This window comes from Brachyhypopomus gauderio, chromosome 10, assembly GCF_052324685.1.
Source record: "Brachyhypopomus gauderio isolate BG-103 chromosome 10, BGAUD_0.2, whole genome shotgun sequence".
Taxonomy (NCBI): Eukaryota; Metazoa; Chordata; class Actinopteri; order Gymnotiformes; family Hypopomidae; genus Brachyhypopomus; species Brachyhypopomus gauderio.
In genome coordinates, this window is record NC_135220.1 from 13,395,589 (window position 1) to 13,408,187 (window position 12,599).

At 42.7% G+C, this 12,599-nt stretch overlaps 2 protein-coding genes across 4 annotated transcripts; one reads left to right on the top strand and one right to left on the bottom strand.

The window, feature by feature from the left end:
* The first annotated feature begins 492 nt into the window (after positions 1 to 492).
* Positions 493 to 2,456, top strand: kcnv2a (potassium channel, subfamily V, member 2a). Its single transcript, XM_077018310.1, has 2 exons — positions 493 to 1,689; positions 2,208 to 2,456. The coding sequence occupies exons 1-2, from the start codon at positions 508 to 510 to the stop codon at positions 2,454 to 2,456; spliced, it is 1,431 nt and encodes a 476-aa protein (XP_076874425.1). The 5' UTR covers positions 493 to 507.
* A 692-nt stretch (positions 2,457 to 3,148) lies between these two features.
* Positions 3,149 to 12,483, bottom strand: pum3 (pumilio RNA-binding family member 3). Of its 3 annotated transcripts, none has more exons than XM_077019632.1 (18): positions 12,384 to 12,483; positions 11,921 to 12,000; positions 11,273 to 11,449; positions 11,019 to 11,157; positions 10,731 to 10,806; positions 10,450 to 10,543; positions 10,343 to 10,355; positions 9,444 to 9,618; positions 9,209 to 9,312; positions 9,015 to 9,093; positions 8,796 to 8,894; positions 8,633 to 8,686; positions 8,152 to 8,232; positions 7,667 to 7,809; positions 6,047 to 6,269; positions 5,500 to 5,587; positions 5,157 to 5,247; positions 3,149 to 4,077 (listed from the first exon to the last, which is right to left on the bottom strand). In XM_077019632.1, the coding sequence occupies exons 2-18, from the start codon at positions 11,988 to 11,990 to the stop codon at positions 3,951 to 3,953; spliced, it is 1,833 nt and encodes a 610-aa protein (XP_076875747.1). In that variant the 5' UTR covers positions 11,991 to 12,000; positions 12,384 to 12,483; the 3' UTR covers positions 3,149 to 3,950. The 3 variants fall into 3 exon arrangements, with proteins under 3 accessions (XP_076875747.1, XP_076875745.1, XP_076875746.1); XM_077019630.1 differs by having other exon boundaries at positions 10,289 to 10,355; positions 12,384 to 12,482; XM_077019631.1 differs by lacking the exon at positions 12,384 to 12,483 and adding an exon at positions 12,303 to 12,381 and having other exon boundaries at positions 10,289 to 10,355.
* Positions 12,484 to 12,599: the final 116 nt, after the last annotated feature.

The window sequence follows — 12,599 nt, forward strand, 5'->3', positions numbered from 1 at the left end:
GTTTACAGGTCTCCTTATCTTGCTCTTTTTGTTCTTAATCCATGAAAATGTGATTTCATAATGTAGGTATACAAATTCTTGATCAAAAGATTGATTCCAAAAAAAGTCCAATCTTCTGTATAGCAGATGGAGTAATACCTGTAGTCTATTGTGGAAGAGATTTGTGAATGAAAGGCATTTGAAAGGCATCAGGGTGGGGAGATAATTGTTTAAACCGTTAAGCATACAGATCCTCAGTCAGCAACATCTAGATGAAGTGCTGCTTCCCATTGGTGTGCCAGAATCCATCTTCTATGGTGTTCTGGGACACACGCAGCACTACTTTCACCCTGAACAATCATTCGTTTGCCCGCATGAAAAGACACGACCATGTCTAACCTTAATAGCCGGAGGCAAAGCCTCTATCCTGGTTATAAACTTGGTGATATTGGCCTTTCTGTTAGCGACTCCACAGAAGAGGATGAACTCTCATTCACACAACAAAGCCTTCTGAAAAGATGGAATTCAATGCAGGAACTTGGTCGGGATATCTATGACCTTGATGAAAACGATGATGACGATGTTGATGACATTCAACTTGTTCACACATCTCTGAAGCTTCCGCCTCCAGTTGAGAACTACATGCTAAATATTAACGTAGGAGGTAAAGTTTACCAGATCTCCTATAGAGTGGCTGCTAAATATCCCAAGACGAGGATTGGTCGTCTTGCAACATACACAGACCACAACAGAAAGCTCGACCTCTGTGATGATTATACCGTCCAGAATAATGAGTTTTTCTTTGACCGGGATCCAGATGTCTTCCACAACATTTTTAATTTCTACAGAACTGGGGTTCTCTGGATCAATGATGAGCTGTGTCCTCGCAATTTTCTGGAGGAGATCAACTACTGGGGTGTTCGGATCAAGAATACCCATCGCTGCTGTCGCATCTCCTTCGAAGAACGGCAAGACGAGCTGAACGACCAGTTGAAGGTGCAACGGGAGCTGCAGGCAGAGATCGAGGTGGAGGAAAACGAGGAGCTGTTCAGGGGGATGGCTTTTGGGCATGCTCGCCGCAATATCTGGAACCTCATGGAGAAGCCCTTCTCCTCCGTCACGGCCAAGCTCATGGCTGTCGCCTCTAGCTTCTTCGTGCTCGTGTCGCTGGTTGCCATGACCCTGAACACGGTGGAGCAGATGCAGTATAAAACGGCGACTGGACAGCTCAGCGGGAAGACCTACGGCGAGTACGTGGAGACCTTCTGCATTGCGTTTTTCACCGTGGAATACCTTCTGAGACTTGTGTCCACGCCAGACCTCAGGCGTTTCGGTAGGAGCGTGCTCAACACGGTGGATCTGATCGCCATCTTGCCGTTGTACCTGCAGATGGTCCTGGAATGCTTCGAGGACGAGGACCTCCATAAGCATGGCTCCGACATCGAGAGGGTGGGACGGGTGGGAAAAGTCGGACAAGTACTGCGTATCATGCGTCTCATGCGAATCTTCCGCATCCTGAAACTGGCGCGCCACTCCACGGGACTCCGAGCGTTCGGCTTCACGCTGCGCCAGTGCTACCAGCAGGTGGGCTGCCTCTTCCTCTTCATCGCAATGGGAATCTTCACCTTCTCGGCCATGGTCTACACTGTGGAGCACGATGTTCCCAAAACTAACTTCACGAGCATACCCCACGCATGGTGGTGGGCAGCTGTAAGTGCATTTTTGTTCTCTGCATTGTGGCCCAGAAGTACTGAACGAAGAACAATAACCAGCTTGTTCAGGTTCCTCTTAGAGTCTTTCATAATACATCAATCAAACCGACACACAACAGTTCTACTATTCCGTGTTACGTAATGAGACACAAATTCTAAATTCCAAGTAGGGACCAGTTTCTGCTTGCTGTGATGCAGGTGCTGTACTGAGGAAGGCTGAACCAGCACTGTGGTTAGGACACTGCTCGTATCAGCATCACCTATAAATAATCTCAGTAGTGACCATGCCAATTTGGAGCACAATCCTATTGCTTCGCTTTTGTATATTTATAATATAATGCTCTTAAACATCTGCCTCTCAAAGGCATTGAGGTCATGCGGTGGTCCATTTTCTAACATTTCCAGTCATTGGACATTTACCTTTAAGAGCAAGTAAGAATTTACTAATTGTATGTGTTTAAATGCAAGTGGCTATGTTCACTTCATGTTTGTTAAATCGACACTCTTCTTCTACAGGTCAGCATCTCCACAGTGGGGTATGGCGACATGTTTCCAGAGACCCCCCTTGGTAGGATCTTTGCGTTCACCTGCATTTCATTTGGGATCATCCTGAACGGCATGCCGATCTCCATATTGTACAACAAGTTCTCGGACTACTACTCCAAGCTCAAGTCTCATGAATACACGTCCAGTGTGAAAGCTCGAGGCAAGGTGAGGTTTGCCAAGAGAGCAATCAAGAAGTTCGCAGAGTGCTGCAAAGGATAGTCCTCCAGCGTCCTTCTACTGCCACTGATGCACTACGTAACGGTGGTGTCCCTCACACACCACATGACGTAAATTAAATTCTCTGGAAGAGATCAACATGTTCCATGCAGAAGAGGATGAAAGCATGTGAAAGGGAAATGACGATGTTTTAACTAGAAAGAACTATGGTTAAGTCTACTTGTTTCCACTGAGTAAAACGTTCAAAAAGGAACAGCAGTCACAAATTGAACCTCACCGCTAGGAAGGGTCACTTGATCACTAAAACCCATGATGCAATGGGGCTGAGCTCACAATTGACTTGCTCCTTCTTTAACCCCAGATGGGAGTCCTACTTCATTAATGTTCATTATTAACATTTTTAGCAATTTTTACTTGTGTAATGTTTTTTGAATATGAACATTTCATAACAGGAATACTCAAGTTACTCAAAACATTCCATAACTTGTATACTCAATTTACTAAATGTAGCTATAGGACAAAATGTCCAGCCTGCCTCTGGTGTCGCAATAAGGACAATAAGAACAGGTTGTACAAATGCCACAAATAAAGCGCATGGCAACTTTTTTCTAAATAACCATCATCCATTTAAGAAAGACCAAGACCCAAAACACCTAAAAAAAAAAAAAAGAATCAAAAACACAAATGCCTAACAAAAATGTAAAGAAAAAAATCATACTAAGACAAGGAGAAAATGGTTTCAATGGTCATGTTCATGCACAAAAAATGAGTCACTTGGCAACAGTCAAGACTCAGACCAAATAAACATGCCATTAAAAAACAAATGCTTATACAAGCAGATTTGCTTAAACCATTCACCCTTGAACACAAGGATGTCGGTGTCTCAGGAAATATCACACAGGGATGAAGCTGCATTTCCTCATAGCAGGTCCACTCTGAGAAGACAGATGGAGGTGTAATGGGACAACAAAATTAATTTCCTAGAAAACACGTCCTCTTCCTCTCTCAGTAAATACCTCCAAACAAGACTGAACGTTAGGAATTTAGCAGGGATCAGGGCCAAGGAAGGAAATAAATGTACACAATCCACGTGTAATCAAATGTACCTTTTGGGCGCTTAGATACCTTTTTGTTGCATTCTGGCTGTTAAAATGATCCAACGATTACAAAAACCATTTCACACACATGCTTTTCTTTTAATACTACATCTTTCATGTCGTAACAATGTAAGGTCTATTTTGGGTAAAACAGTTCATGTTATAATGAGGTTAAGATTAAGGAACAGCTTGCTAAGTTGGCTAAATTGCATTTTTAAATATAAAACACAGCTTTTATTTCAGAACAATAATGTATTTGGTACTTATACAAATACCATTCCAATGTTTTTTCTCTACACCAACACACTGTAAGGGCTGGTTTGACTGAGAAAATTAAACCAGTACTCTGATAAACGCCTCCCTGGGTGATGACCGACTGTGTCCAGCACTGGTGAGATGCAGTATATAGGTGTGCAGGGTCTGACAGAACCCATGTGGCTTATGACAGTTTTTCCAAAAGAGCTTCAATTCCTTTTGAAGTTTGGATTTTTTGTAGTTTAGGCAGAATGGAGCGTAAAGCAACCTTCACCTCCGCTGCAGTGTCTTCATCGGCACTCTGGAGGAGACTGTGGGGGGAGAGAGACAAGCACCAGCTGAAACCAGAGAAATACTAACAAGCCATTGTATGATCAGAGGCCGTGGTTTGCTTTGAACTGAAATACAGCTGTGGAAAAATTCCACTGTTAACTGGGGTGGGGGGGGTTTCTGATCTGAGCTAGTCTGGCATCCCTGGAAAGTACAGATGAAACACGTGCATGACATTAATGTGTTTTTTTTTTACGTTACTTGATTCCCAATGAGTTACTAAATAATCAGTTTTTAATGGTCTAGCCCACTGTTGTTTATCACCAAATAAAACTCATTTAACTCATAAAACTAAATTTAACTCAAATTTTAAATGTTAAAGCACATTCCCTGGCTTTAATAAAATGGCCTGTATTGTCCAGGTCCGAGTGTGCAGAAGCAAACAGACAAATCTCCTCAGTGCTTAAAGTCTTAGGGAGATTAGAAGAGGTCATGCACAAAGCCCAGGGAGGAGTGTGGTGGGGGGCGGTGGAACAAAACATTGACCCAATGATGAGCGAGAGGTCATGGGGGAGTGAAGTCATCCCCGCGGGGCTGATGGGAGGAGGGAGTGGCTGGATAGGCCAATGGGAGGAGGGAGTGGCTGGATAGGCCAATGGGAGGAGGGAGTGGCTGGATAGGCCTCATTAGCATACGAGCATGCACAAGCATAAGGCAGGCGCACAAGCGGGCAAAGTGCGGTGGAATTCCTCTTTACAATAAAAATGCTTTGTGAGATGGCTGGCCTGAAGGAACGGCAAGAAATCTCCTGTGAAAGGAGTCTTTGTGATGCTCTGGGGGCTTTTTTTAATATGAATTACATGGTTTGAGCTGTGGTCGACTGAATGTGGCAGAGAGCTCCTTTCAATATTTGGATGGTTTTGGTAACATTTCAGCAGTGCATATTGTTTTACTATGTGATGATCAGGTAGTGGATGTGTCTTGCCCAATGGGTATGAACCCAACTATGTAAGATTAAAAAAAAAAGTATCTATTAGCATTTAATCAATAACAATTAAACAAATGAATATATGAGGGGTGGGGGTTGGAGAACAACAAAAGCCCATGAAGAGTCACTCACCAGGACAGGACAATGGCCCCCCGGTTGGCTGAAGTCCACGTCTTCAGCTTTTTTAAGCCCACTGTCTCTAGCAGAATTCTGGAGAAACGTTCTGTAAACCCACAAAAGATCAAATGAACACAATTACAATGCAAACAAAATACATAAAAAAAAAAAAAAAAGCATAGGCTGTGTGTCATTTTAAACCAACTCTACATCTTGATGACCTTTGCTAATAATCTTTCAGTGATGCTTGTGGCAGATATTTAGCTGCTACTCTAAGATTTTCTTTTGTCCAAGTTATTGTCCTTCCAAAGCCAGAGCACAGCTGATGTAGGGAGAGACCGCGGAGACGAGCACTTACCTTCTCGCTCGGCTGCCTTCATCTTGGTGTCCTGCTCAATTAGCCATTTCAGCACAAGGTGACCTGCTGGGTGCTCAGCCACGTGCAGCTAGAGGAGAGAGACAGAGAGAGAGAGAGAGAGAGAGAATTGAACTGGTCAGACTGCAGCCAAGCAAACGAACATAACAGACTGAAGTGTGTCCTGGTTTTGACAGACACAAATTGCCCCACCAGTAATTCCCGGACTGATGAACACATTCGCTTGAATGCACATCATCAGACAACCGCTGGCCCGAGGAGACGACAGAGGGAAGCCCAAAATAGTCAGCACACTGACGGACGCTCCCATGACCATTTATGTGGCTTCAAAAAATGTGGCGTGGGCAAAATTCAGTTCAAAATGTAAAACCAATTTTAAAATAAAACAGCATTTAAAAGTTTATCTGGAAGCCCAAACACTTTTTTTTTTTTTTTGACAAAAAGTTCTTAAAACGTCAATATGCAGTGTACAGATTCAAATGAAATACACAAATACTTTTAAATAAGTAAGTAAACAAGCAGGCCTCACCTGGCCCTCCACACCGCCAGGCACAAAGTCCTCAGAAGCCAGCTGGGCCACAGCTTCCATGGCAGGTCGGAGGTCACCGATGGCAGTGCCCAGGATGTTGCTGACAGCCACGCTGCTGGCCTTGTCCATCACCATGGCGTGGGCGTTCTCACTCAGATGCTTTAGGAGTGGAGGGGACACGGCCTCCAGGAGCTCACGCCGTCTCAACGCCACGTCCTTCTTGCTACAGGAGAGGACAACGGGACGCAGAAGTGAGCATCACCACCCCCTCTGGCCTTCGTGAGGAAGGAGACAGGCTTCAACGAGCCAACAGATTAACAAGCCAAGCACATCTCTTTAACGCAACTACAGAGTTCCAAATTGCCTCTGCAAACAACGTGAGCCCAAGAACTGTGTGTTGGGAGTTTCACTGTAACAGGTTTGCACAGAAGAGCAGCTGAACACCAGCCAAACATCTCAATGCACAATGACAAAGCACTAGAGTGGTGTAAAATGCACCAGTACTAGACTCTGGAGCTCTGGAAGTGTGTTCCCTGGAGTGACTAATCATACTTCACTAGTAAGGCTCATGAATCAGACTTTAGTGGATGCTATATGCCAGAACGCGTAGTGCCAACAGTCAAGTCTGGTGAAGGAGGGATTATGGTCTGGTGCTATTCCTCTGGATTTGATAAAAGGACCTTTATCTCCAATAAAGGTTGATGGTAATGCTACATTTTGCAGACAATTTTTTTGACAATTATTTTTAGCAATATGGGAACTATCTGGAGAAGACCCTGTCCTATTGCAGCATGAGTGAAGCTCATAAAGACATGTGTGTATAGGCAGAGCAGGGGCCTGCACAGAGCCCTGACCTCAACCCCACTCAACACTTTGGAGATGAATGGAAACTTCTGCTCAACAACATCTCACAAATGTTCTTTTGACTGGATATACACAATTCCCACAGACACAACCCAAATTCTTATGGAAAGCCTTCCCAGAATGGGGTGTGTGCTTCAATTCCCTTATTAATGCCCATGGTTTTGAAATAGGATGTCCTACAAGTTTCTATAGGCGTGTTGGTCAGATGTCTACATGCATGTAGTTCTAACTAATCCCATACCTACTACAAGAATAGGTTGGGAATTTTCTTTTGACTTGGCAAAATATCCCTATTACACAACCATCAGGATCGGGATATATCGGCACACTGGCAGGAAAAAGAATGAGCCTAATCTGAGAATGAAGAATTCAAGCTTGAACCATTACAAATTGCTTAATTCAAAAGGAAAAAGATGCGTGACATTTTTCACCATGTATTTCTTCCTGCGGGGAAGAAATTTTTTAAAAGCATTTTTAGCATGGTACTATTAGATGGGTATTTGTTCCTTTTACTAACTCTCTTGTTTAAAAAAAAAAAAAAAAAAAAAACAACAATTCAAAAATTCATTTTCAAAAGATAAGTATATATCAGATCAATAGACAATAATTCTACTGCAGATTACAGTTACAAAATCAGCATCAGAAAAAACATTATCGTGCCGTCTACGTTCTTTGACTAGAGAAGGCCGAGCTGGTCACAGAACCATCGGCAGGTTGCAGTGAACAGGCCTGTAGCACAACCTGACTGGCACCCACCTGTGGGCGTTGCCGTCTCCTTTCTCCAACAGCTGAATGATTTCAGGTAAGAGGTGGGCGGGATCTCGGGGACTGAGCAGGTACAGCAGCACCTTCTTGCCATGTTTATTGCTGATGACTTCAGGCAGGGAACTGATCAGCTCCTGGACAAGAAAGGGAGGAACTTGTCAATACACCGCAGCACCAGGATCAATACCAGACACTCAACATCTGATACCTGGTTTGGGACTTAAAATGTAATGTGCCCTGATGGTTAAGACACAGTTTAGTACATCTACTGCCTTTTATAGTTTAATCCCCAACATAATACATCTGAGACTTCTAATCTTAAAAACATGTTAATGAGATAGGCTCATTAGAACATTACTGGATCTCAAGTCCTCATGAGAGTCTTTTAAAACTCCGACACCACTTAAAGTTCCACAGGGTCCAGATGGCACTCACAGCTAAAGGATTAAGAACAGAAGGCAATCTGAAGCACTCACTGAAATAATTACTTGTTTCACCAGTTTGGTGTCATCGATACAGTCAAAGGCTGCAAGGAGAACCAGGTGTGCGTAGTCACCCTGCAATACACGACATCAGCTCATTAAACAAAGAACAGCCCAGAATATATACGCCCCTCATACAAACACAAACACATTTATATACGCCCCCTATACAAACACAAACACATTTATATACGCCCCCCATACAAACACATTTATATACGCCCCCTATACAAACACAAACACATTTATATACGCCCCCTATACAAACACAAACACATTTATATACGCCCCTCATACAAACACAAACACATTTATATATGCCCCCCATACAAACACAAACACATTTATATACGCCCCCTATACAAACACAAACACATTTATATACGCCCCCCATACAAACACAAACACATTTATATACGCCCCCCCATACAAACACATTTTCTTATGGCACTGTATAAAAATTCCAATCGCCTACCGTCGCAAACTTTGTAATATACGTCTTCATGGTTTTCACGATAACCTTCCTGTCCTGAAACACAGAGCGTGCAGGTGTTCAGAAGCATGCAGCATTACAGTGCAAGGCTGCAACCTTCACCCACCGCCCCCAGCTCACAGGAGCGACCATGATGGAGTCTCACCTTGGCTGTGCCGTGCCACAGGCAGTGCATGGCCACGCGAGCCCCGTCGTGCGTGTGCGCCATGTACACCACCGACTCCCTTATGGACTCGATCATCTCCTGCAGGGACAGAGGACAGGGTGGTGGGGTCACGGGCGTGCTAGTGCGACGGGCAGCGTTGGCGTGTTGCAGGAGACGCAATGTCATTTTCAAGAGCTATTCAGCAGGCGGCACACTTACGGCTCTCTGCTTGGCTGGAGCGTGGAGGAAGAAGTCGAGGAACACTTTGTGCACGAGGGAATGTTTCACGACAGCTTCTCTGTTCAGGGAAAACAAGTATTTCAGGCACTGATGGGGACCCACATTTTGTGAAATTCTAAGCATTCACATAGATCTATATGGGGGGGGGGGGGGGGGGGGGGGGGGGTACTCACTTCTGTGCCATAGGGGTGAGGATTTGTTTCATTTCTTCCATGATGTTCTCAAGTTTATCTGGACTGCTCTCCAGAACCTTCTCTAATGTAGGACACACTGTGGACTGGAAACAAATCTTGGCGTTAATCCAAATCCCCACAAGGTGCCCAGTCACTAATGCAGCAATTTCAAGACCAACACAACACATGGAATTTAAATGCTCCTGCCAAAGAAGGAGCCGAGGCACATCCACACCTTACAGAATTGGAATGTGTTGCCATAGAGCTCCTCGGTGAGCATGAGTCTCTGGGAGAGGACGGCCTTGTCGTTGTAGGCGTACTCCACCACGGACGAGGCGTCGGAGTGTCTCAGCATCTTCCTCACCTTCCCCTTAAAGGCCACCATCACCTCCCCTACCTGCTGCTTGTTCCTGAGGAACGACGCCGGGGAGCATACATGAGACCACATGACTTACGACTAGGCAGAAAGGGCTGGAATTAAAGCTGCAAAATGTCAAAATCTAAAAAAGTTTAGCAAAAGTTTTTCTATTTATTTATTTTTTGTTGTTGTTGCCAGGTGATCCTGCCCTGACTTCTGGTACTTAGGAGCTCCTGGCCATGTGTCCTCAATGATGCCCGTACAGAACATGATCAGAACATTGTTTGGCCATGCCAGGGTGGTGGTAGACTAACATTAAATTCACAAGAGCTGTTCATCACCAACTACCGAATAGTGTCATGACTGAACAAAGACATGACCAAAGAATTATTATGCCAATAAGCAAATTTGAAGTAAAAAATTAGACAAAGCAAGGCATATCATTCTATGTATTCATAAAGAAGGATTTTACATTCATATTTTGCTTTGTGGAGGTCAGCCTCTTTTATTCGACTTCTTATCACATGGATGACATGGAAAAATGTCCTGCAGTGACAGTACAGTACTCAAGATTCCCATCCTCTGACTATGTTACCATGCCAAAATGAACACACACCAACACACCATTATAAAAACTGATGCAACACAGCTAGCACAACCCATGCTAACCTCTCTCTTTGGGCTTTAAGATGGTAACCATATAGTAAATGATGGCGACTTACCCATACATTAAAAATTTCTTTACGATGTTTTTAGCATATTTGGATTTACTCAACTCCACTACGTGATCTGAGGAAAGAATGCAAGAACATTTTGAATACTTTCAAGTGCTCGAAATATAGATGTAATGCAGAGCTAAAGTCAGAGTGAAATGAAGACCAACCCTTGAGTTCATTGAAGATCTCTTCTCTTTGCTTTTCACTCCCAAACTGTATGAAGCACTGAAGCACTCGAGTGGAGTCATGAGCAAATGCAATCTAGAAGAAAAGGTGAAAAAACCATCGCAAAGCAAACAAGATGAAGTCTTATGGTCTTACTTGGAAAACACCTTGTGGTGTCCATAGTGTTCCAGGTTTGAATTCTGTTCTGCCTATGTAGATGAACTTGGTCTTCTCAGAGCTTCCACTGATAACTGATAATATTGGGGTTAAAAAAACTACTTACTGTCTTAATCTTTCCGTCCACAAGGTGGTGCAGTTCCTTCATTAACTTTATTCTTTTTTCTTTGTCACAGTCTTTTCTGTATCCCAAAAACGCACACAAAAATAACATTTACACTTATTCAACTGCTTTGCCTTCTTGGGTAAAATGTACTTAAATAACAGCCCCAATATCGCAATTTGGAGCAAATAAATAAATACCCATGTTACTGTTGAGTAAAACTAGAAGCAAGTGAATTAGCTATGTGACATCTACGTCCCTGACGGAATGAAACCAGGAACGTCCTCTCACCTTCTGACCACTTCCCACACTTGTTTGGCTTTGCTGATGATATGGTAAGTATCCTTCCTGTCATTCAACTGGCGGTTCTGTTTTAACTCCTTCTTTTTTTGTTTGAACTCATTCCACTTGGGTTTCTTTGGTTCTGTGCCTGGACAGTTCAAAATAAGGGTAAGAAAGCCAAAATCTATGGCCTGACCTTAACAAACTGACGCAGAACTACACTATTAAAAAATGAATAAGCATTAATATATATATATATATACCTTCTTCGATTTTTACATCTGCTTCAGAAATTTTCCTCTTTTTTGCAAACCTGCCACCTGTTGGCCTTTGCTTGAAGAATTTCTGTTGTCCTGCTGTTCTTCCTGATTTCACAAAAGTCTTTTTGTCAGAGATGCGAGGTTTGAAAAGACGTTTACCAGGTTTCCCCTCTGGTCTGCCTAAAATCACAACATAAACACATGCATACTTACATAGTCATTAACCCTACACACATGCAATATGTAAATAAGTAAAATTGTCAATTATTTGTCCCTATTAAAGCACCCTTCAACATTTGAAAGCTTTTACAAGCAAGTACAAAAAAACACACTATGTAGACACTGCCATTTCTAATTCACTCTCCTTCATTTTTCTTTTAGATGCTGCCTTACCTAAAACATCTTTAATACCAGAGATGAACCATTAATAGAGGGTTTAAGAGTAAAATAATAAGGCATAAGCGTTCATTTACAGTATTAAACTGATCGTTTTACTGTTTGTTTTTGCATTCTGAACTCAGGATTTAACATTAGCTTTAATCCATGTCTTCTGTACCACTGCAGTTACACATCTCTAGCTGTGGATGTAAATTATGTAACCTAACTATGTTGTTTACATTATTATGTGAATTATCTGCTAACTACAGTTACCTTTCCCCTTGAATGCAGGTCTCTTTCCTTCTTTGCCGTTGAACGACTTTTTCCTTGGCTTGGCCTCCATTCTGTATGAACTGAAAAGTAGAAACGTGTAAGTAGGTAGCTCGATAGCTTATACAGTTCACTTAGCTAAAAATGGCTATTCTAGATCAGACGGGCAGCTAGCTTTCTAACATAGAGCTGAAAAGCTAAGCTGAACAAAATATTTTAATCATCTGCTAATATTAAGACAGCTAGTCGTGCAGTTCTCCTAGTGGTCTGTTGCTAGCTAGCACTGCTAGTTAGCCACGTTTATAAACTTTGTCAGTAACCTCTTGACACAGGCTTGATATGTTAGTTTCCAAAAATGACAAGCAACACTATTTATAAAACTTACTGATTTTAATTCTACTCCGAATACAGCGGAAGGTAATGTTACTATTTTACCCACTAACATCCAACACGTTTACGAACTTACCCATGTGTCGAGAGAAACCACTTTACGGCTTTCACTGCGCCGATTGTCGTAAAGAATTTCACAAATTTTGCGACACTTGGTCGTTTTACGGTCGTATTTGAGCTATGTGCATTATGATGGAGCTAGTTCCCTGTAAAGTGGACTATATAAGGAGTTCGGTCATTGAAAAGTTTAGATGTATTATAATTTATCATTTCCCTTAGCACACTGTTTCGA

Bases quoted from the DNA above. Each gene is read 5' to 3' on its own strand.
- kcnv2a (XM_077018310.1), top strand. From the start codon at position 508: ATGCAGGAACTTGGTCGGGATATCTATGACCTTGATGAAAACGATGAT. The intron at 1,690-2,207 runs GTAAGTGCATTT...CTTCTTCTACAG, and splicing joins ACGCATGGTGGTGGGCAGCT to GTCAGCATCTCCACAGTGGG.
- pum3 (XM_077019630.1), bottom strand. From the start codon at position 11,990: ATGGAGGCCAAGCCAAGGAAAAAGTCGTTCAACGGCAAAGAAGGAAAG. The intron at 11,158-11,272 runs GTATATATATAT...TGAACTGTCCAG, and splicing joins AGATGTAAAAATCGAAGAAG to GCACAGAACCAAAGAAACCC. The intron at 6,270-7,666 runs GTGGGTGCCAGT...CCTCTCCTGTAG, and splicing joins GGAGACGGCAACGCCCACAG to CAAGAAGGACGTGGCGTTGA.